This window comes from Mustela lutreola, chromosome 10, assembly GCF_030435805.1.
Source record: "Mustela lutreola isolate mMusLut2 chromosome 10, mMusLut2.pri, whole genome shotgun sequence".
Taxonomy (NCBI): domain Eukaryota; kingdom Metazoa; phylum Chordata; class Mammalia; order Carnivora; family Mustelidae; genus Mustela; species Mustela lutreola.
The window spans coordinates 94182484-94206918 of NC_081299.1; the positions used below are offsets into that span (position 1 = coordinate 94182484).

Genomic DNA, 24435 nt, shown 5'->3' on the forward strand with positions numbered 1-24435 from the left:
AGGACAGGGGAGAGCCTTAGGGGGTCCACTGGAGTCAGGGATCGAAGAGCGGGCATGAGACATGAAAAAGTGAGGAGGGGAGAGGAGAGGCTTCCTCGCCCCCTTGGCGGCCCTTGGGGGTGGGGAGGCTGCAGGCCCGGCCCTGCCAGCTCTCGAAAGGGGGAGGCTAGCCCCAGGCACAGCCATGCTGACTCCAGCTTGTCTGTGCTCCTGCTTCTGCCTTGGCTCAGTGCCAGGTGTGTGGTGGTTTTGGCCCTGTGCCCAGGGGTCCCAGGGCTTCTCTTTTTGCTGCCATCAGAGGAGGCTCGGGTGCTCTGACTGTGAGCGGGGAGGGGGATGCCCCAGCTGTGAGCGGGGAGACGGTGCTGGCCGCAGGGGGCCCTCTGCCCCACTGTAGGTCCCTGTCCTCTCTGTAGGTGATGTACTTCAGCTCCCTCTTCCCCTACGTGGTGCTCGCCTGCTTCCTGGTCCGGGGACTGCTGCTGCGAGGGGCTGTCGATGGCATTCTGCACATGTTCACCCCCAAGGTAAGCATCTGGGGGCACTGACAGCTCTGGTGGGCCTGGCCAGCATCCTGCAATTTCACACTCACTGAGGACCTGTCATGGGTCAAGCAGTCATCACAGACCCCTGGAAGCATGCACTGGGGAAGGGGCATGCACCTGCCCCCTAGGTTCCAATGAGAGGGATAGCGTGTCAGTTTGGGTGGAACCGGAGGGAAGCTTCAGGGAGGGCATGACCTGGAAGCAGATCCTATTTCAACGAACGGCCGTTGGACATTGCAGTCAAAGGAAGGGCAGGAGCAAGTGTGGAAAAGCACTGGGTATGCTTGAGGCCCTGGTGGGAAGGCAGGTTTGGCTGGGGCATGGGCGGTTTCATCACTGGATCTGTGACAGCAAGAACCAAGGAGATGCCTAAGAAAAGTTATCTCCCTGCCGGGAATCCCAGCTTGTTCCCAAATCAGGGGAACAGTGTTACTGTTTTATTCAGGATACTAGACCATGCGGGGCACGATTTTACCCTTACCAAATCCATTCCTTTCATCTCTCACTTCATCCTCCCATAGCCCAGCGAGGGGCCGCTGGGCACATTTCACAGGGCTGTCACAGGGCCATAGGCATCCTGAAGATCTACACTCAGGTTTCTTGATGGTGGTCTTGCCACCATGTGGCCTTGCCTCTGTATTCCCCCCAGCCATGGCTGGCATGGGCCGGTCCCCTGAGGAGTCAGGGGATTGCAAACGCATACTGGGAGGCCTTCAAGGTGCCCCAAGCCATGTACCTTAGGAACCCCAGCGGGAAAGGCTGGGGATGTCCACCTCCAAATACCAACCTATCAGTGAGCAGCCAGCTCCTCGGTGAGACTAGGCTGCGGTCATGGGTCAGAATGCCACCATCTTGAGGCCCCCAACCTTGGTCCTCAACAGTGCCGTGTCACACACGTGCTCACCTACACTGGTGCTCACACGGGAAGTTCATAGAGATGACAGGGACTAGAACCCAGATCCGATGGGGAATCCTTGTTCCCTCCCAGCGGCTCTGCCGCTGGGAACATCCCCGGATGTTGGGGGATGGCAGTGAGTAAGACACACAGCACTCATATTCGTCAGGTATGAAATAATGCTGGCTCCCAGCAGTCTTGGATGTAATATTTGAGGCTGAAGTGGGCCGCCTGAGCCATGCGGCTGCCATGAGGTCATTGTGAACCTGTGATACCCTACAAAGAAGCAAAATGCAAACCTGGCACGTTTTGGGGGAGAAACGGCCATGGGAAGAAAGCTAGTGGTTTTTATGACTTACTTCTACTGTATTTCTAGAATGAGGATCAGTCTAACCTTTTCACTTGAGTCTTTTAGTTATACTTTTCTGGGCTTTGGGAGGAAACGGTATACTCTGGAGATGTTCATAAAAAGGGAGAGTCACACATGTCTCCAAATGGGCGGGCCCCTTGGTGGCATCCATCTTGAGAGAGCCCAGGACGGGATGGATTCACGAGACTGGCTTCTGGTCCCAGCACACACAGTACAGCTCCCCATTTGACTCAGACATTCTTTCAAACATCTGTTTAATCATACAATGTCTCAGGCATGTAAACATACACATATATAATAATATAATAAACATTGGAGAGGCCATAAAATATTACAGAGACCATAAAAGTGTCCTCATAGCCTGCCCTGATCCCATATCTTTCCTCCCCCAAAGATAAGCACTATCCTGAAAGTGGGGTGTATCCTCCTAATACATTTCTCTTTCTCTCTATCTCTTTTAAAGATTTTATTATTTATTTGAAAGAGAGAGAATGAGAGAGAGAGGGCATGAGAGGGGAGAGGGGCAGAGGGAGAAACAGATTCCCCACTGAGTGAGGAGCCCAATGCAGGCCTTGATCCTGGGACTCCAGGACCATGACCTGAGCAAAGGCAGTTGCTTAACCAATTGAGCCACCCAGGCACCCCTCCTAATACATTTCTTAAAATACATGTATTTTATCTCGTAATGCATGTATGCATATGTGTAAACAACATACCGCATTTGTGTGTACTTTCAAAAGTGGCATCATGTTATAATGCATCTTCCTGTGGCTTGCTTTGGCTTTTATTTTTGCTCAGCACTGGTACTTGAGATTTATTTCGAGTGCTGTTTGCAGCTCTAGTTCATCCATCTTCCCTGCTGTGTCGTAGTCCACTGTAGCACTAAACTGTGCTCATGTATGAGCACGTGAGGTTCATTTATATTGTTTCCAGCTTTCCCCATGGCTAGTAATGCTACAGTAGACGTTATTACACAGGTCTCCACTTGCACAATTTTCCCAAGGGTGTCTGTGTTTAGGAATGGAATTGCCATCTCAAAGGGTACATGTACCTTCAGTAATGCTAGAAGGTGGCCACACTGCTCTTCAAAATGGCAGCCAAGGTCAACACTCCCACCAGCTGTATGGGAGAATCCCTGTGGCTCCAGGGACTTCTGTTTTTGCCACTCAGATGGTTGCAAGATGGTGGGTGTGCCCTTGGAACAATAGAAGACCCTCCTTTCAAAAACCTTTTCCTGGCGGGATACCACTTCAGCATCTGCAGGGGGCAGAGTCCTCCTGAAGTGAAGTTTAAAGAAATGGAACCCAGAAGGCCCTAGAAGAGCCAGGTCATCAAGACCCAGCAGGTGGCCCTGACCCATCTAGCTCTTGGGACTTTTAGTCTGGATAGAGCCTGTGGGCTTGTCTGAGCAGTTCTTTGGGGGCAGCCCTTGTCCTTGGAAGGCCTAACTTTTCCTTCAAGGATTCCTTTCATAGCCTGTGCTGCAGATAAAGCTAGTAATGATGGCTGGGTGAGGCCATTATTTACAAATTCCTCCAAGTCATCTACAAGAAAGGTGGATCCACTCTCAGAAATTGTCTTCTGACTGTCCATACTGGGCAGTCTACTCTTGTAGAGCTGGGACTATTCCAGCACAGGATTGGTGAGATATGAGGAACCCTGGAACCATTTTCAAGTTCCTGACCTAGAACAGTGCTATTGAATACTAGGGTCATTGTACACAGCTGCTCAGGCTGTGCACTGCTCCATTTATATCGACCATAATGGGAATGAAATCCCTAGGGGTCATGCCATTTGGCAGCCATGGCAGAGTCCAAGAAGACTTTTGGCCAGGGCATCTCTGAATCCACTTGAAAAAAGCATAGACTCTCCATGGATATGCTGAATGTCCTCTTACAAATTCTTCAAACATCAGGAATAATGCAGTGTGGCCAGGATACCATGATGACCCACTAGCATCTTTGATGGGACAATAACTCATGTTGATGGCTAATTAAGTTCTTGGATTCCTTGGGCAACCTCTCTCCTGATAACTTTCTTCCAACAAAGAAAAACCCAAGTGGGGCACCTGGGTGGCTCAGTGGGTTACACCTCTGCTTTCAGCTCAGGTCATGATCCCAGGGTCCTGGGATCGTGTCCCACATAGGGCTCTCTGCTCAGCAGGGAGCCTGCTTCCCCCTCTCGCTCTGCCTGCCTCTCTGCCTACTTGTGATCTCTCTCTCTGTGCGTCAAATAAATAAATAAGATCTTTAAAAAAAAGAAAGAAAGAAAAACCCAAGTTAGCATGGAGGGCCACAGAATTCACCATGTGACTTTCTCAACACAAAGTCGCAGATTATGGTAGACTTCTCACCACTAAAACTTGCAGAAAGTGTTTATCAAAATTACAGCTGTTCATGTCCTTTGGCCCAGCAATTCCACTCCCAGGTACTTGTCCTACTGATATATTCACTCACAAGCAAACTGATCTGTGCACAACATTGGTCACTACAGCCCGTGTTTTAGTGGCAAAAGATTGAAAACAACCTGAATGGCCATCATTCATTTATCCCTTCATTCCATAAAGGTTCACTGGATGCCTGTTATGTTCCAGGCTCTGTTATGGGTCCAGCTCTGGGCCAAGCAGACAAACTTCCCAAGCCTCCTGGATCTTGTATTTTAGGAAGGCAGACAATACAAGAGTAAGGAGTTGTTGGGTGGTGTTGCTAAGGAGAAAAATAAAGCAGAGAAAGAAGGATTAGGGACACCAAGGAGAGGGGTTGCTTCAGCTAGGGTTCAAGGAGGGCCTCCCTGAGAAAGTGGCAAAAAAAAAAAAAAAGACGTGGGAGATGGGGGAGCAGGCTGTGTGGATATCTGGAAGTAGTACATTCCATTCTGGAGGGAGCAGTAAGCAAAAGGCCTTGAGATTGGATGTGTCTGGCATCCAATTCAAGGAGGCGATTGGATCTGGAATGGGAGGGGAGAGAGGTAAGGACAGGTGGTCAAGGAGGTCATGGGAGGCAGACCATGAGGGTCTTGTGGGCCAGGGATGACTTTGGTGTTTACTCTTGGTGAAATGGAAGCCATCAGAGATTCTAAACAGAGGAGCAATATGGTCTGACTTCTGTCTTTGAAGGATCCCTCTGGCTGCTATAGAGAACCTGAGGGGACAAGGGTGGAATGGGAAGACCTGCCAGACAGCTCCATCCAGGTGACAGGTGACTGTGATTTGAGTCCAGGTGATGGCAATGGAAGTGATGAGAAGTCGTTGGATTGAGGATACATTTAGGAAGTAGGGTCAACATGATTTGTTGTTGGATTGGACCTGAGGGGCAAGAGAAAGAGAATGGTCAAGGGTGATTCCAACATCTTTTGACCGAACATCTAGAAGCATGGAGTCGTTATTTATGGAGAAGAGGGAAAATGATGAGAGGAGCAGGTTCAAGACTACTGTTTTGGACATGGCAGGTCCAAAATGTCTAATAGATATCCAAGTGGAGGGGCCCTGGGTGGCCAGTCCATTAAGCATCTCTGCCTTCAGCTCAAGTCATTGTCCCAGGGTCCTGGGATCGAGCCCCACATTAGGCTCCCTGCTTAGCAGGGAGCCTGCTTCTCCCTCTCCCTCTGCTTCTCCCCTGCTTGTGTTTGGTTGTGCACTTTCTCTCTGTCAAATAAATAATAAATACAATCTTAAAAAAACAAAAGATAGGGGCACCTGGGTGGCTCAGTGGGTTAAAGCCTCTGCCTTCGGCTCGGGTCATGATCTCAGGGTCCTGGGATCGAGTCCCACATCGGGCTCTCTGCTCAGCAGGGAGCCTGTTTCCTCCTCTCTCTCTCTGCCTGCCTCTCTGCCTACTTGTGATCTCTCTCTGTCAAATAAATAAATAAAAAATCTTTAAAAAAAAAAAAAAGATATTCAAGTGGAGATGTTGAGTAGGCAGTTGGAAAGATGAGTCTGCAGGTCAGGTGGAGGTATAAATTTGGGAATCAGAGAATTTGAAACTGTGGACTAATGAAAGTCACCTATAGAATGAACATAGAGAAGAGGACTGAGCATCAGGACCCAGCATTTAGGGTTTGGAGGAAGGGTAGCGGGAAGAGGAAGAGGAGGAGGAAGGGGAGAGAGATGTGGATATGTCGATCCCAGAGGCAGAGAGGAGCAACTTCTTTAAGGAGGGAATGGTCAGCTATGTCCGAAGCTGCTGAGAGGTCAGGCGATGGGCCTGACCCATCAGAAAATGAGTAGTGCACCTGGCTGCAGAGGGGTCCCCGGTGCGCTTAACAAGAGCTGTTTTGGTGGAGTGCTGAGGACAAAGTCTGAGTGTGGTGGGTTCAAGGGAAAATGGGACATGAGGAATTAGGAGACAAGTGGTAAAGACTACTTGTTTTCAGGAGTTTTGCTCTACAGGGGAGCAGAGAAATGAGAAAGGGGTAGACACTGGAGAGGGCCATGGGATCAAGGATGTTAGTATATCATCCAGCAGTTCCATTCCTAGGCACATTTCCAAGAGAACCCAAAACACGTTCGCATGAGAACTTGTACACAAATGTTCCTGGCAGCATTGTTCAGAAGAGCCAAAACGTAGAAGCAGCTCAAACGTCCATGAACAGATGAATGGAAAAATCAAGAATGGTGTGTTTATGGGTTGGAATGTGATTAGGCCATAAGTGGGAATGACGTACTGGCACCTGCTACAACACAGGTGGACCCCGAACACATCAGGCTAAGTGAAAGAAGCCAGTTGCCAGAGACCACATATCATGTGATTCCATTTACATGAAACATCCAGAATAGGCAAATCTGTAGAGACAGGAAGCAGATTAGGGGTTGCTTAGGGCTGGGTTTTGGGGGAGGTTGGAGGAGGAATGGGAGTGACCGTTAATGCGTGTGGGTTTTCTTTTTAGGGTGTGAAGAAGTTCTAAAATTGGTCGTGGCAATGGCTGCCCAACTCTGTGATACACTAAGAACTGTTAAATTGTACACTTTTTAAAAATCCAGCACAGAGTGGGAAATCACTGCTCTTGGGTGGAGGGAACCAGAGTGCTTGAATGAGCGGGAGAGGTGGGACCCGGTGCCCAGCTGGAGGACGCGGGGGAGTATGTCGTTTTGTCTGGGAAGGAGGAAGTGAGGGCATCAGTTGAGAGTCCGAATGGTGGAGGCATGGTGGGGGCCTAAGGAAGGGTGAGTGTGAGGTGACGGTGCAGGGGATGGGGAAGGCGTGCAGCACAGTGGAGTGGGGGGACCCTGGCAGTCAGGGTCATGGGTGTGAGGTGCAGTCAGCCAGCATGGCGCCGCTAACATTTATCTGGTTCCAAGCTGGACAGTTCCTCCTGGTTCACGCTTCGGAAAGCATGCCAGTTCCCACAGTGAGGGGCTACTTAGAATAATCCTGTGATTGACAGTGGACTGTGCTCACTGGGTGCCGGGCACTGTTACCCGCACCTGACATACACCAGCTCATTTAATGCCCATGATGACCCTGGAGGCAGAGGTTATTCTTGCCATTTTGTGCTTGGGGAAACTGACACACAGGAAGGTTGAATAATCCGTCCAAGGTCCCAAGGTGTGCGCTGTGTGATTTCTCCAGCTGGGCTTAGCTGCTGGGGGTCGGTGGGGGGTTGGGCCAGGGTCAGGAGGCAATGACAAGCGACGACCACAGAGGGAGGTGGCTGGGGAGTTAAGAGGGTAGCAATTGAGTAGCCAAGGGATGGGCCATTGACTAAGCCCATTAAGAAGGGAAGTTAGGACACACAGGGTCAGGGGGAGTGAAATGTAGGTAGGTCCCAGGGAGGCCAAAGAATTTTGGAATCAAGATACAAGAAGAATGGGGCGCTTGGGTGGCTCAGTGGGCTAAGCCTCTGCCTTTGGCTTGGGTCGTGATCCCAGGGTCCTGGGATTGAGCCCCACATCGGGCTCTCTGCTCAGTACGGAGCCTGCTTCCCTCTCTCTCCCTCTGCCAGCCTCTCTGCCTACTTGTGATCTCTGTTAAATAAATAAATAAAATCTTAAAAAAAAAAATACTCAAAGGAGTGAGCTGGAAAGATGGGGTGCTTGGGGGTTCAGGGTCCTTAACGTTGAGGTTCTACTTGGAGCATAGCTCTCAGATATGACAGAGGCTATGGAATGACCCTAGGAGTGGGGTGAAGGACAGGACTGGTGGAAGGGAGGAGATGAAGGAACCGAGAATTCTGATGGCAGTAGAGCGGGACAGAGAGAACCTTGGGATAGCAATGATGACCTGGGGGGAGGGGCGGCATCCCGCCCACCTCCAGACCTGAGGGCAGCATGGGCAAGTTCGAGAACAGCCTTTACCACAGGGGGCTGAGGGGAAGCCTTGGCCTCAGGCCCACCCTTGACCAATCAAACTCCAGCCGGCAGACCGGTTAATCGGGATCACCAGGCATGGCATCCAGGTAGCAGCAACTATTGAAAGCCCCCAGTGGTTCTGAGGTGCAGCCAGACTGGAGAACCACCACGTCAGAGCAAGGAGGACCATCAAGGGAAGGGTGTGGAGATGGGGGATTTGAGGGATGATGGACTGTGAGTTCCAGAAGCCCAAGAACTAACTCTGTGGGTCCCCAACTCAGCACGATGAAGTAGTGTTGAGCCTGGGGCAGGGCGGTGGACATCTCCGGTGTGGACCGGAGGCACTGAAGGCCCGGGGGCAGAGGGTAGTGACCTTGACCCCCGTGAGTAGAGGAGGGCTTCTAGAAAGGATGACCAAAACAGGCCAAGCTAGTTGCCAGAGGATGGGCTCTGAAGCCACACTGGCTGGAGCGGGTCCCGGCTCATCACTCTGAGGTCTGTGGTCCGAAGGCAAGATCCCTGGGGAACTCACTCCGTTTTCCTCAGCTGCGAGATGGGATGAACCACGGTAGTTCCCTGACAGCCTTTTCCGGAGAGAATGGAGGGCTGCTCCCCGTGTGCAGAGAGTGCATGGGAGGCCCTAGTGATTATTATTCTCTCCCTCGTGAAGGTGACACTGTTCTTGGGTGGTGGGAACCTGGCGCTCCAGTGCCATCTGGTGTCTCACGCACCGGCAGGGGCCCGGCAGGGCTGAGAAGCAAGGGCGTGGGCTGTGGTCACGCACCGGGTCAGGCCAGGAGCTGGAGAGCTGCTTGTGGATTCCGGAAGCATCTTCGTGCTTCTGAGTCAAGTGCGTGAAACACCTTGTTCTCTGTGTGAGGAAGTGACTCAGCCGTTGTGCCAAAGAGGGGACAGGAAGCCCTTGCTGTGTTTCAGGGCATCTGCCCCCCCCCCCCCGCTCTTCCTTCCTGACACTGAGGAGGGTGCAATCCTTGTCTTCGGTGGGGAGAGCCCATTTCCCACCTCTCCTCTTGCAGTCACATCCTGACGTTCGGCAAGGACATTGGGCTTCCTGAGGTCTGGCCATGAGTTCAGCCTCTTGGACACTATGATCAGGACTTTGTTAGAATTATGTACCAGCACCCCAGAAATCCTCATAGGTCCCCTTTGTCTTCTTTTCATTTTTTATTTGAAAGAAAGAGCAAGAGCGGAGGGGAGAGGGAGAAGCAGACTCCCCACTGAGCAGGGAGCCTGATTCAGGACTCGATCCCAGGACTCTGAGATCATGACCTGAGGTAAAGGCAGACACTTAACGAACTGAGCCACCCAGGCGCTCCTAGGACCTTGTTGGAATTATGCACTAACATCTCAGAAATCTTGATAGAGCCCCTTTAAATTCAAACAACGACAGGCATTGAATCCTAAAGGTGACTGACTCACTTTACCCCCAGATGAACATGGAGATCTGGTCATCTCTATCACCAAGCCCCATTGAGAGGGGTGCCCAGGCGCACATGGGGCACTTTTCTCCTCAAGGTCAAATTTTGGCACTGTCAGGTTCTTTCCTGGGGCCTCATTAATAGTAGACTTGGATCCACCGATTTTCCTCAAAATAATCTAGGGCTGGGGGTTGGGGGTACAGAGGAGACCAGATAAGCCCTATGTTGGTTGTTGTTGAAAATGAGTGATGGGTACATGTGGGTTCATTATATTATCCTCTCCACTTTTGTGCATTTTATAGTAACTGTTCTATAATTTTTAAAAATGAGGAAAGATCAGCAAATACAGTCTTCACAACATACAAATAATTTTTATTCCCATTCCAAATCATCACATTATCTAAGATATTTCTACCCTGTCCTTAGAGAGCCTGTCCCCCATGTTGGAGGGGGAACTCAGATGATGCAGTCTGATTATGGTAGCCTCCCTAGGGGGGCTGGCGATGTTGATGGAGGTTGGCCCTGAACAGTGGCTGGGTCTAGGAATTCACCCATGTCTTATTTTTAGCATCAGGGAGTGATAAAAATCCTAACAATGACATGCCTGGGTCTCACAGATGATCCAGATCCTTCTGTAAAAACTTTAGTAATGATTGATACAGATGAAAAATGAAATAATCACCAGAAGGAGATGAAGAAGAGGAGGAGGAGGGGGGGCGGGGAAGGGGGAGGTAGGGAAGCAAGAGAAAAGGAAAGGAAGCCAATATTAAAATAGCCATGCTTTAAAAAGCAGAAGTTTAAAGCCGTAAGGATCTTCTTGTCCTAGAAGCCTGCATCCTCCTAGAAAAAGGCCAGGACAATTTCACAGTGCCTGGTGTGGTCCTCCCCGCTCAGCTCAGCTTGAGGAGACAGCCTTGTCTCTTGCCCCCGACTCTTTTCCTTGTCTGTCGTGTACCAGACACTGCTTACACAAAGGCGAACAGGAGATGGGCTCCGCCCCTCAGAAACACAAAGTGTTGAAAAGAAGGCAGACATGTGAACCTGAGATGCAGGTGTGGACCAGAGCGGCAAGAGCCCAACGACCATGACGACCTTTGCCAGAGACATCAGGAAAGTCTTCAGGGAGGAGGTGATATTTGTGTTGAGTTTTGAGAAATAAATGGGAGTTTCACCACAATGTGAGTAGGAGGAAGGGAATTCCAGGCAGAGGGAACAGCCTGGGCAGAGGCTAGAGGTAGGAGACTGCTATGCTTTCGAAGAGTAAGTTCACTGCCTTTAGAGATAAGGACAAAGAGTGGAGAAAGATTTTCTGGCAGACACAACCATCAAGGATGTTTCCCAATGCAAGGGGGATGACCAGGGCTTGTGTCCATCTCAATCTACCCTCTCTTACAAAATCTTGTGCTTCCTCCTGCTTAGAACTCACCGGACCACCCAGAGTCTAGCCTTTAGGTCTAGGTTTCTAGCCCAAGGGAGGTGCCCAGGTTCCAGCCGATTGGTAAAACTGACATGACTGACATTTGTGAGCATCATTGCCCTCCAGGTGCAAGTAATTTCCAGAACTTTCTGGGAGGATCATTTAAGAACCCACCCAGGAGAGGGGAGATACAGAGACCTTTCCCAGTGGGACAATGATGACTTTGTTCTCCTTTTAAAAATAATCTTCGAATTTCTGTATAGGCCCCTGTGTCCTTACTCATAATGCCAAAATCCAAATAGCCCCGAAAAACAAAAGTTGTTTTTTCTTTCTCCTAGAACTCGTTTGGCGGCAAAGTGACCTGAACAGATGTGAGGCTATTTATAGTCTTTATTGATTCACTTGGTGTGAATATTCATATTCTGCTGCAGAAATACTGATGTGTTTGATTATGGGGTGCGGCCCCAGACCCCACCGGGGGTGTTATGTAATTATGCCGCATACGCACCACATTACCTTTCTAAAATAGAATTAGGAACAAGAGCCCAAATTCCACAACCAGTCTGGCCTCAGGGCTTTTAGATAAGGAAATGTGGGCCTGTCCTACTTTTATAAAGATGCCATTTTGAGCACAGGGGACCCTCAACAATGTGGGCTAACCGTACCCCATTTCCCTGGCATCTCATTCTCCCTGCTTCACTGTGACCGTTTTCAACCTCTTCCACCTGTCTGCATGTCCTGACCTCACCCCAAACAGATGATTTGGCCTCCTGCTTTCCAGGGTGAACAGGAACCACCGAGACAGAAACTCGCCCACAGGCCCAGAACGTCCAAACTGGTCTGTACCTGCCTGCCACATCCCGTTCTCTTGTCTTGGTCCCTCCGTGAGCAGCTCCAGGGTCTCCGAGGGGAGACAGCTCCCCACCCCTCTAGATCCCCTGCCCTCCGCCTTTACCTATCTTCAGGTCACTGCATTAAAGACAAAAACAAGACAACAGATAAAAAATCAATTCACTGGGGGCACCTGGGTGGCTCAGCGGGTTAAAGCCTCTGTCTTCGGCTCAGGTCATGATCCCAGAGTTCTGGGATCCCAGAGTTCTGGGATCAAGCCCCGCATCGAGCTCTCTGCTCAGCGGGGAGCCTACTTCCTGCTCTCTCTCTCTGCCTGCCTCTCCGCCTGCTTGTGATTTCTGTCAAATAAATAAATAAAATCTTTAAAAAAAAAAATTCACTGATTTCATACCCTCTGCCTTAACCTGCTGTCTTTCTCTTCCTGTTCCAAGACGAGCTTTCCAAGAAGCTGATTTTCCACCTTACCTTCATTTCTTCCCCTCTGCTTTTCAGCTCTCCCGGCTCCTACCTGACTCTGGCCCCATCAGCTTCGACCCAGCCCACCAGGGACAGGCTCACCCTGGTATATTTCTCTGGGTAGCATGGGCCTCTCCCCGTCCCAGCCCTGCTTTCTTCCTGTGGCCTCTGGATCCAGCCCTCTCTTGCTCCTCCTCCTGTCTGGCCTGCTGTACCTCCTCTCCCTCCCTTGGGAGACCATTTTTGCTGCACTGAACCTGGAGTTGCTGCCTGGCTTGCCTCTTCTCACGACTCCACGGTTGGGGTTCCTCCTGGCACACCTGCTCCTCCTCTCTGGCTCAGCCTCTCTCTGGCTATCAGACCCACTTGTCTGCCTGCCCATTAGACAGCTCCTCTTAGATAGCGTAAAGACACATTAAATTCAACATTTCTGCAGCAAATGCCTTGATCTGCCCTGTTCCAACCCCATCAAGATCTTTCCCTTCTTCTCGGACTCTGCCAGGTACGCGGACCAAAAGGGTGGCTGTCCCCTTGGCATCTGACCCTCCAGCATCCCTCCATCTCCAGTCCATGGCTAAGGATAGTTTGGTTGCTTCCTTCCGACACCCCATCCCTTAGTGGTTTCCCATATTAAGTGCTTTCTTAGGATTCCTCCACTTAGGATCCCTACAGGACCTCTGATCGGACTCCTCTACCCCCTTCCCCCCGCCTCACCTCTACCTCTACCGCCTTGTCCTTGCGGCTTCAGGCAGCCTGGCCTCTTCCCCTAACTTTCACATGCCCTCCTCTTTCCGCCTTGACTCCAAGTCTCTGCACACACTTCCCTCTGCTGGTATGCTTTTCCTCCCCTCTTAGCCTTGCCTTCATATCTCTCAGATGTCACTCAAGGATCCCCTCGTCCTGGGGAAGCCTGCCCTGCCTTCCTGCCTGGCTCAAGGCCCCCTTCTACAGGCTCTCCAAGCATTGGGTACCTGGCCTGCATGGCCCCTGTCCTACTTGCAACTCAGCATCTGTTTGCAGAGTCACTTGACAATGGTCGTCTCTCCCATTAGAATGTCAGCTCCATAGGAGCTGGACCTTGCCTGTGCTTGCTCTCCATGGCTCCCCATCACCTAGCCCCGGGCCTGACCCACAGTAGGTGCTCAGTGTTGCATAGGTGAGTTGTAGTCCCTGGGAGGCCACACGGTACTACTGAGGCTGCAGAGAGTGGGAGGGACAGGGGGGGAGTGTCGCCCGCTCATGGATGTCGGCGGCTCGTAGCTCCTTAAAGCCTGGCTTCTGGGCTTTCTTGGTGGACCAGAGATGACTTTATTTTGTGCAAGGTGGGGGACCTAATCTCCCCTAGAACACACATGCTTGTGGGCCAAGGCTCCAATGGCATACCGATCCTAAAGTCTCTACTACCATTGTCTTCCTCTTCCCCGTCAGCCTGCAGCGCCTCCCCCAGCAGCAGCCCCCCCTCAAGCTTGCCAACACCCTCTTAGCTAGTGGAGGGACTCCAGGTGCTCACATAGACCCAGGGAGCTGCTGAGGTGGCAGGTGAGTAGGTCTCTGTCGTGGATGTTAGGGCTGTAACAGAGCTTCAAGTCCAATGCCTCAGTGCGCACACAAGGAAGGACTGAGCCTCGGGCCTCAGTGAGGGGAGGTAGGCCAAGACCAAGTAGGGCTGTCTAGTGCCTCCTCGCCTCCCTGGTCTGTCACTTGGATGGACCTCAGCTGCAGAGGTCCAGGGGCAGTGCTCAGAGGAGTAGAGGCATTAGGGGATGGTGTGGGACAGTGTCTTGGGCCACATCAGACCACCTGTGCTTGAGCAACTCCTCTGTCCCAGCAACCAGCTCTGTCACTGGGAGCAAGGAATTTCCACCTAGGGGGTCTCTGTTCACTCTTTCTCGAAATGTGAATAATAATTCCTACTCCTCACCAAAGAAACCTGTCCTGACTAGGTCAGAGGAACTTCGGCAGGATTCATTTTGCTATTTATGTGCTGGGTTTACTTGTTGCTGCCCCATCTGATCCTCACAATCACTGTGGGAGGGACACGGTATTATTATTCTCATTTTTCAGATGGGAAAACTGAGCCTCCTAAAATAGGCACTGTCATTTTCCTAAGCCTTGTCGGCTATTTAAAGACCTGGGTTTAGACCTGGGTCTGTCTGACTGGACAGCTCTGTGCTGGGTCCAAGCCATGGTCCCTGCTTTGAGGAGCAAACAGCAAAAGGAAAATGGATACTAAAAGCACTTTGGGAATTGTCCCCTGCTCTCTACATGCTGGTGTGGTTCAGGGTTCTTTCAGGTCTGAGGACACGTAAAGAGTTAGTCAGGGGCTTCCCCTCTCCAGAAGTATCTGGATGCTGTGTTTTAATCTGGGTGGGTGGGAAGGGGGAAGGCGACTTTTGTGACCTAGAGTATGTCAATGTGTATGAATGAACATTGGTCTTTCCCCCTCTCCCCGAGGGAAAGGGAGGTCAGGTGGGCAGGAGGGAGAAGTTGGTGTCCTTTCTCATGGTATGAAGTGGAGGGGAGGTATCAGGGAAATATTGGTGTTCTTAGTGCTCTGGTACCGTTGTACAGGCTGTACACTGCACAACTCTAGGAGGCACCATTCAAGTGAATGGCACTCCCTGGAGTTGTGCACCAGGCCTCATACATAATGGCCCTGAAGTTATTCCTCAGTATAATAGCTCCATGGTAAGCAAAGATGGCAGTTAAAATTGACTGAGAAGTTGCTGAGCAAGCACATAGCGTTTATTTGATCTTAAGCCTCACAACCATCCTCTGAAGTCAATATTCCCATTATCGGTGTTCTGCACATGGGGAAACTGAAGCTCCGAGGGGCGTGGAGGATGGCCAAGTTCACGCAGCCCCGGCTTTCCCACTCTGCCATGCAGAAAGGGGTGTGGCGGGAAACCGTTATCTGTGTGTCTCTGGTCCTCCCCCTCACAGCTGGACAAGATGCTGGACCCCCAGGTGTGGAGGGAGGCGGCCACCCAGGTCTTCTTCGCCCTGGGTCTGGGCTTCGGGGGCGTCATCGCCTTCTCTAGCTACAACAAACAAGACAACAACTGCCACTTCGACGCCGCGCTGGTGTCCTTCATTAACTTCTTCACCTCGGTGCTGGCCACGCTCGTGGTGTTTGCCGTGCTGGGCTTCAAGGCCAACATCATGAACGAGAAGTGTGTGGTCGAGTAGGTGGCCTCTCTCCTCCTGTCCGTCTTACCCAGGTGGGGCGGGCGGGCCACAGACGCAGAGTCCCTGTCCTCCTGGGGGTGGAGCTCTCTCTGTCCCCGGCTCTGGATCCCAGGCTCAGGCTCAGAAGTGTCTCCATTGATGGCCTGTGGGGCTATCTGCCTGAGTGCCTGGGAGGTGCCTCTGGGACTGTGCCCACCCCTGCCTTTTTACCTGTCCCTCTTCGCTTTGTGCCACAGGAATGCCGAGAAAATCCTTGGGTACCTCCATACCAATGTCCTGAGCCGGGACCTCATCCCGCCCCACGTCAACTTCTCGCACCTGACTGCCAAGGACTACACGGAGATGTACAAAGTCATCAGGGCCGTGAAGGAGGACCGTTTCGCCTCCCTGGGCCTCGACCCCTGCCTTCTGGAGGACGAGCTGGACAAGGTGTGGGACAGGCTGCCCTTCCCAGCCGGGGTGGGCAGGAAGTCAGATGTGGGAACATGGGACCCAGAGATGGGACTGGGGTGGCTGGAGCTCTCAAGCAGGCCTCAGAAGGCTGCCTGGGACGCGTTCACTTGCTTGAGAAACAAGGACGAACTAGGGATCCAGGGAGGGAGACAGGAAAGGGATCAGCTAAACCCCTGCCCCGAGGTAGGCTGGCTCGAGGAGGAAATGAGGCAGACACACCTGGCATCGAAATCACAGGAATTGTACAGAATGGTGTTCAGATTCATCGAATCGGTTTCTGAGTGGGGGGAGGAGAGTCAGTGCTGTCTGTAATGTCCTTGTGACTGTGCTTTGTACATGGCTCACAGAAAATAAGCATTTCTATTAGTGTTTACCCTCTGCTATCTCTCCCTCTTTGGCCCTCAGGCCAGTGCTATGGATACTAGGATGGTAGCCGTTTTTCTTATACAATAGGACCTCAATAAGAGCCAAGTGACAAGAAAGACACACTCATACAGTTGGAGGAGGTGTTCCCTCACCTCACGGGTCCTTACAGGACAATAGAAAAGTGACGTCAGTGGGCAGCGTGTGGTCACTTGCCCCATGAGCAGGGGCCCAAGCTTTAACACAGTAGCTCTCTCTCGGCTACCCATCAGAGACACCTGGGGACTTAATAAAACCCAGATACAAGCTCTACCCCCAGACCTATCAAAGCACTGTCTCCAGGGTGAAACCCAGGCATTGGTGTTCTAAAGGCTCCAGTGTGGTCCCATTAAGCAGCTGAGGCTGAGCCCACTCTATGAAAGTCTGGAGCTCAGGGCTAGGAGCTCCTGAAGTTGTGTCTGGAGCAATCAGGGAAGACTTCCTAGAGGAGGAAGGTCTCAAGCGGGGCGTTATTTCTAAATGTGAGCATCTCCATCTGAATCACCTGGGGTCCCTGTCCAAGGCATAGCTTCCAGATCCCACAGGTGAACTTCTAAATTGGTATCTTACTCCCTGGGGTAGGGCGGATTCTGATACTCACCCAAGTTTGAAACCCACTAGCGGAAAGACGAGGCGTTAGGCGAGGGCACGGATTCCTGTGAAAGAGGCGAGAGTTATTCTTAAAGCTCTGGGGGCAAAGATAAGAGGGCACGGGGCTTCCAGGAGTGGCATGGGCCTCACTGAGCCCTCGCCTGGGCCCCACCCTCAGTCCGTGCAGGGCACAGGGCTGGCCTTCATCGCCTTCACCGAGGCCATGACGCACTTCCCTGCCTCCCCGTTCTGGTCTGTCATGTTCTTCCTGATGCTTATCAACCTGGGCCTGGGCAGTATGATTGGGACCATGGCTGGCATCACCACACCCATCATCGATACCTTCAAGGTGCCCAAAGAGATGTTCACAGGTAACTCCTCCTGGCAGCCCCTGCTGGCCCGGTGGGCTGCCCTCAGGGACGACAAGCAGGACAGGCCTCTGACTTAGACAGACTCCATGCTGAGAAGGCTCCCCGCTGCCCTCACTGGGATGCAGTTGGAGCCTGGCTTGCCTCCCAGAGAAGAGCGCTCAAGAGCCAGGAGAAGGCTGTCTGGGAATCTGGACCCAGCCTGAGCTGCGGGTGGCCTCTTCCTCGGGTCATTTGCCCCTCTCTCTGAGGGACTGCTGAATCCTCTTGGGCAGGGGTGTCCTTCCCCGTGCCAGCCTGCACCTGTTCCATCTCTCCTAAAGGAGTGGGGGCTCAACCCCAGCACCGGATCCCTCCCCACTTGAAGGCCTTCAGGGAGGAGGGGTGGGAAGGGAGGGGCCTGGGTGCCCCCCTAACCCCTCCGGGCCCCACCTACCCTGCGCCTGTGCCCCCACACCGGCCTCCCGGCTCTCTGTAGTGGGCTGCTGTGTCTTTGCATTCTTCGTGGGGCTGTTGTTCGTCCAGCGCTCCGGAAACTACTTTGTCACTATGTTTGATGACTACTCGGCCACCCTGCCGCTGACCGTCATCGTCATCCTTGAGAACATCGCCGTGGCCTGGATCTATGGAACCAAGAAGTAAGGGGGCCCCAGGGAAGGGTGGGATGGAAGGAGGGGTCTGTCCTCTCCTGACCCCCTGGAGAGTGCCATGTTCCCCCCGGGCTGCTTCTGAGTGGGACAGGAGATCACAGAGACAGAATGTAAGAGCTGAGAGTGCCCTCAGAGATCCTCAGGGAAACTGAGACCCAGAGAGAGGACGTGACTGCCAAGGGCCATGTGGCTGGTGAGAGGCAGAGCCAGGCTGAGCATGTGAGTCTCCTGGGTTCAGCTTCTGGCATCGCCCTAAACTGCCTTAAATTATCATAGCCCCCTTACCTGAGACCCAAAACTCTTCAGTTTTGTTAACTTTATTGAGCACTTAGTGGGTATCTAAGAGGGATCCACCCTCAAAGAATTCTGGAACTTCAGCAGCCTGAGGCTGTTTTCAGGTGATCAACCTCGGGGTGTGCGACAAGGTGTGGTTAGGGCCGGAAGTGTGGGGTCAGGTTGGGTCAGGGAAGTCAGGAGTAAGAAAGGATTGGGTCTTGTGGCCTGAGCGTAGGGCAGAGCCACACTCCCCATTAGCTCCTAGCCTTGTTTCTCATTTAACAAATCTGTGAGCCTGGGAAGCCCCAGGGCCAGGCCCCTCCCACTCCCTCTGCAAGGCCCAGGGCTCCCCTGATGTCTGGACTGAGTCTCAGAATCAGGCTCTCTCATGGCCTTGGCTACAGTTATCTCCTTCCTACAAGAACGCAGGTGGGGCCCAATGGTGGGTCAGGAGCAGCTCTGGGATTCATGGTTGGAAGGGGCTCTGACTCTTCTGCTGTCTGGTGAAGACCCTGCATACCTTCTCAGAATATTATTTTTAGGTGGACAAAACAAAATAGATAGTATATTATAGGAAACGAGTTAAGTTGAAAAACAGCAAAAACACTGTTTTAAAATCTGGTATGGTAATGTATGTGCAGTTTTTTTCATGTATGTGTTATTTTTACTGCATTAAGTCAGAAGATTTCGCTAGGGTAATAATAATGGTAATTGTGAAATAGTGATGAATATAAATGACGTTTGTAGGTAGGTTCAGTTGTAATGTGATAGGGAGATACATGTCATTGTGGCTAATACCACGGTGGTGGTTTGCATTTATAGTAGAAAGAAACGCAAGGTTTCAGTTAGGTGTTATTCAAGTAGAGATGATTTTTTTTCTCATGACATTCATATACACAGCGTGCAGCTACGGTCATCCCACCCGCAGACCCCGAGGTTAGAAACCCCAAATCAGGGCCTCTGGACTCTACGGAAGTGCATTTCACCTTCTTTCCAGCAGGGGGAGACCAGGCCCAGGCCAGTGTGAATGGGGCGGGGCGCATGGTGTCCGCCCAGGTCCTCAGGTGTCTGCCCCGCTGCCCGGCTTGTCCCGCGGATTATACCATATCCCTGGGTGCGGTGTGACGTGAGGTTTTCCGAGGAGGTTAGCAGGCGACACCAGAGCCTGCCCAGAGGCCAGCTGGGCCACCAAATAATAAACTGGTATCCCTGGATGTGAGGAATGGAAGAGCCTGGGAGGGAGGGATTGGTCAGTAAAGGTTTCCTGGAGGAGGCGGTGGTGGGGGAATGCGCAGGCGCTGTGGGGATGCCAATGCTGGACCCTCTGCTCCTGGCAGGTTCATGCAGGAGCTAACGGAGATGCTGGGCTTCCGACCCTATCGCTTCTATTTCTACATGTGGAAGTTCGTGTCTCCACTGTGTATGGCTGTGCTCACCACGGCCAGCGTCATCCAGCTGGGGGTCACGCCCCCAGGCTACAGTGCCTGGATCAAGGAGGAGGTGAGGGGGACCTGGAACCCCAGGGTCACTTTAATACAACAGGTAATAGAGATGAATCCTCAGAGGGTAGCTGCTGTGTGCCAGGCCCTGCCAGGACCTCTGTCTTTACAAGAGCCGGGAGAGAGAGGTGGCACTATCCCCTAGCACACATGGGGAAACCGAGGCTCAGAAAGGTTGACACTCTCGTCCAGGTCTCACCCGTGTTCTCTCTTCATGTCTGTAGAGCAGAATCACCCACCCATTTTACAGATGTAGAAACTGAGACCCAGGGGAGCTTGGCCCCTTAACCAAGGGGACCAGCTAACTAAAAGAGCGACAGTGAGGGCCTCCATGGCTGGCCTGGCCAGGATGGCAAGGGGTGGGGTGGGAAAGGGCAGGAAGAGATGGGCCTGGAGGTCCTGGAGGGTGAGCTCCTCACAGCCCTCATCCCCACCCCCCACCAGGCAGCCGAACGCTACCTGTACTTCCCCAATTGGGCCATGGCACTCCTGATAACCCTCATCGTCGTGGCGACCCTGCCCATCCCCGTGGTGTTCGTCCTGCGGCACTTCCACCTGCTCTCTGACGGCTCCAACACCCTCTCCGTGTCCTATAAGAAAGGCCGCATGATGAAAGACATCTCCAACCTGGAGGAGAACGATGAGACCCGCTTCATCCTCAGCAAGGTGCCCAGTGAGGCGCCATCCCCCATGCCCACCCACCGCTCCTACCTGGGGCCTGGCAGCACGTCCCCCCTGGAGACCAGCGGGAACCCCAATGGACGCTACGGAAGCAGCTACCTCCTGGCCGGCACCCCTGAGTCGGAGCTGTGACCACCGCCCCCCACCCCCTGCCTGCCTCTCCCCTACCACGCCCATCCAGCCTGCTTGTCCCAACCTGGCCTGTCTTCTTAGGCCAGGCCCTCTGCCCAAGGAGAGGGGGTCTGCCCTGCCTCATCCCCCACCCCAGTCCCAGCCAGCTTCCCCCTACACCTGAGCAGGGGCTGGGAGAGACTCTGTCCCCAGTGCAGGCTCCCCACTCGTCTAACGTCCTGAGATCCTCTCACCAAACTGCAGCTGACTAACTCAAACAGTCCAGAAGCCCTGATTCCCAGCACAGGAGAGATGGCAAGTGGCCATTGTAGGGGTCGCTCCCCACACCTTCTCTCTCTCTGTAACCTGGCACCTGTAGGTCTTAAGTCCTCGCCATTCCTCTGTGCTGATGAGAAGCACCCGGTGGGGTTAGGATGCTGATGATTTATCCTAGGGGTGATGCATCCCAGGGGCTGACTTAAGACTGGGGATGGGACAATTGTGCCAGGACTCAGGGCTCAGCCTTAGGATGGAATCTCGTAGAAGTCGCCAAGTTCTGTTTTGCGAGGCAGATGGCATGCTCTGCCTTGAGTGCCAGCCTTGGCATCAGAAGGGGGCTAGGCATGGGGGCCCCCTCAGCCCGAGGCTCTGGGTGGGATCTCCCATGTCCTTGGCCCTGCCTGGGGCAGGGTGTGTCCTGTCACATCCTGCCTGGGAGGGTGATGATTGCTCGGGACCCTTCCCCACCTCCATTCGGGCTTTGCCTGCCCTCTTTGTCCCCACCCGGGAGCCCACAGTTGTGGCCTGTGCCTCTTTCCTCGAGAGAGGAGGGGACAGTACACAGAGAGGTTTCCAGAGCACACCTGATGGTTCACAGCACAATTCAGTTTGGAGCACAATTGTGAAGCACATTCCCTTACCTGGGGCCCAACTTCCTCGCTTGCGGCAGCTTCTCTCCTGGAATGGGGGTCCCTGGAGCTCAGGGGCTCATACCCAGGAAACCTCACACCTGGGGAAAGACGGATAATTTCACTGCCCCTTTGGGTTGCCGCTTATTCTCCTTGTGCGCGGTGTGCCCGTCTTGTGCAAATAACCTTGGGAACCTTCCCCAAGATGCCCAGCCTGTGGTGGGGAGGGTGCAGACAGTGCTGTGGACACTAGAGGCTGCCGAAGGGAAGGGCTGGGTCTCTGTTCTGGGGCCCAGCACCCCCAGCACCCCACCCACCCTGACCTGAGGCCTCCCCCAGAAGAGAGCTGCCCTCAGAACGCAGGCTGGGAGGATCAGAGCCTGGCTGGCGAATCTTGTCTGTAGAGCGACGGACGGCCCGGTGGAGGGACTCGTGTATGGTGCGCAGCTGTGGATGGATGGCACGCACGCAGGCACGCCAGGGCGGCCCAACTCCATCTGTGAGCGCCATGGTGGGTGGAGTGGCTGCAGGCCACAGTGCTAGGTCTCAGCACCTTCACGGAAGGTCCTGAATTCTTCCCGTGTTCTCAGCACGGGGAGGGACAGACAAGACCCAGGGTTCCCTCCCTCATCCCTTAGCCCCTTGGTCCACCCCCCCACCCCTACCTTCCCTGGGGGGTCCTTCCTCTCACCCTGCCATCTCCTTGACTCATTCCTCCCCCACAACTACTCCCATTCCCAGCCCTCCAGCCACACCCGTCCTTTCGGAGTGTGAGGGGAGAAGGAGACCCACGTCTCCCCAAAGACATGAGCCTTTGGGGGACAACATCCCGCCCGAGGCACCTTCACCTAACGCCTCCTGCCTGGTCCCATGCCTAATCCCGGCAGATTTAGCAACAGGAAAAGCAAGGCCCCGGGAGAGACACTGTACTATATATATTCTTCTAGTCTATTTCTATTGTATATTCAATCTGTACACGTGGGTGTAAATGCGGTTAACTGACAAACCCCATATTCTGCCGTGGCTCGTGGACTATTTTCATCCTCAGTGCTGTACAGATCTATTTTCATTGTATATTTGATATATTTTTAATTTTGTAGCGTGTGGCTGGGCCAGGCCCCAGCCCGCCAGCCTGTATCGGGGCGGCGGAGCTGGGTGGTCTGCTTGGATCGCAAGAGCTGGGTAGTGCTTGCAGCCTTCTGCCGTAGGCCAGGCCCTGACCTGGCTGTGTCTCCACTGTGTTAGACATAGGGCCTGGAGCTTGGCGCGTGCGCGTGTGTGTGTGTGCACGGCGGGTGCGCATAAGTGGGTGTGCGTGCGTGTAGGGTGATTTGTGATTCCCAGGGTTCACCACGTTCCTGAAGACCACACTGCCCTCCCCCTGCCTCCTTCTCCTCCCAGCTCTGTCAGGCAAGGCCTCTGGGCAGGGTGCTGTGGGAAAAGGCGGGTGTTTCGTGCTGGGGACTCATTGCCTTCACACCACTGGGCTTGCCAGAAGCAGAGAAGGAGGGGCTCTGGGCCGAAGAGCTCCTAAATCTGTTTTCTAGCTAACCTCTCCCTGTTCCTCCGGGACTCATGAGCTCTTCATCCTGAGGAAAAGCCCTGGGTTTCTTGAGATGGTGACACCTCAGGAGAGCAGCTCGCAGCGCCTCTGTCCCGCATTTGTCCTTGAGAGAGTTCTGAAAGGAACAGCTGCCCTTCCCCTGAGCTTCTGATGCACACTCCTCTCCTCCTTCTGATGCACAGTCCTCTGGGAGTGAGGCGATGCCTGTGGGGGAGTCAAGAACAGGTGGGGCATCTGATGAGGTATGATCCCTCCCCAGATGCCCCGGAGGAGCAGGAGGGGGCCAGAGAGGGGCAGGCCCCCACATCCCTGTGCAGGGTCCCCATCCCTTACTGGTTTTGGTGCTGTCCAAGCAGTGCCCACAGGGGACAGCAGGCTCAGGGCAGGGTGGGGCAGGGTGGGGCGTGCCTGGAAGAGTCCCCTGGTCCCTGCCCCTTCCTGTCCTCCGGCCCCAGTCACCAGCTTCTTGCTCAGGGAGCCCTCTCCACTGAGGCAGCGTGAAGCCCGAGATCCAGATGGGGATGGATAGGGAGGGCATTCTAGCTGATACCAGCGGGGTGGGCCTCAGCCCTCCAGCAATAAATCTGAGGGGACTTGCACTCTCCTAGTGCCGGGAGAAGGCTTCCTGAGTCACCTGCCATAGGCTAAGGCTGGGGGCTGGAAGCTGCATGGTGCCGGGCCCTGAGCAGGCCTACAGTATTATGGGCAGGGGCTCCCCTCTAGTCCCTCCTCACAGCTGCATTCCTCTCCCCCCACCAGAGTACTCCCATGGTGGAAAAGAGGAGAGACAACAGGTTAGAAAACACCTGACTCCCGGAGCATCCACTAGGCCCTGAAACTGGGGGCCTGCTGCCCCCTCACTGGAGCCTAACTACCAGAGGTGGGGAAGAAGGGCCCAGGGTCCCTCCTCAACCCGAGCGCTGCTTTGTACAGACCCAAGCACATACAGCCGGTATCACTTTTGGTTTGGGTACAAGTTTAGAACAGTTCAAGTCCATGTGCCCCGTGACTGGCCAGAGCCCTGGGTGAAGACCACTGAACCCAGGGGAGGGGATGAGGCATCATCCGCCCTAGATCCCCTCTCTTCACCGCCCCATCACCCATGGTGTACAATAAAGTGTCTGTTCTTACCAAACCCTTCCTGTCTTTCTGACCTTCTCTGGACCCAGGGAGAGGGGATGGGAAGGCCAGAGGTCCCAACAGAAGCTCTGGAGGACAAGTGTGGGATGCGATGGGGCAGAGGGGACTGGGGTGGGGCTGTGGGTGCTGGCTGGCTGAGGAGTTCGGGCACCATGGGGAGGGATGCATGTTTATTTTCCTGAGAATCATCTTGGGTGTTGAACAACACACACACTGGTAGCAGGCCTTTCGGGGGTCCAAGTCCTCCACACACAAAATCTCACATGAACAGCTTCAGAGGGAGGTGTTTTGTGCTCCGGGTTTTCCCAAGGAAGGAGAAGGAGGCTCTGTCTGACATGAGAAA

General features: G+C 53.4%; 1 protein-coding gene across 1 annotated transcript in view; it reads left to right on the top strand.

The window, feature by feature from the left end:
- The window catches only part of SLC6A17 (solute carrier family 6 member 17), a 49283-nt gene extending 25196 nt beyond the window's left edge, over positions 1-24087 (top strand). Inside the window, exons 6-12 of the mRNA XM_059136741.1 lie at positions 417-527; positions 15204-15445; positions 15686-15878; positions 17074-17266; positions 17742-17901; positions 19527-19689; positions 20133-24087. Of these exons, the coding sequence (XP_058992724.1) occupies positions 417-527; positions 15204-15445; positions 15686-15878; positions 17074-17266; positions 17742-17901; positions 19527-19689; positions 20133-20501 (1431 nt within the window). The 3' untranslated portion in view covers positions 20502-24087. The remainder of the gene's footprint in view (positions 1-416; positions 528-15203; positions 15446-15685; positions 15879-17073; positions 17267-17741; positions 17902-19526; positions 19690-20132) is intronic.
- The last annotated feature ends 348 nt before the right edge of the window (positions 24088-24435 follow it).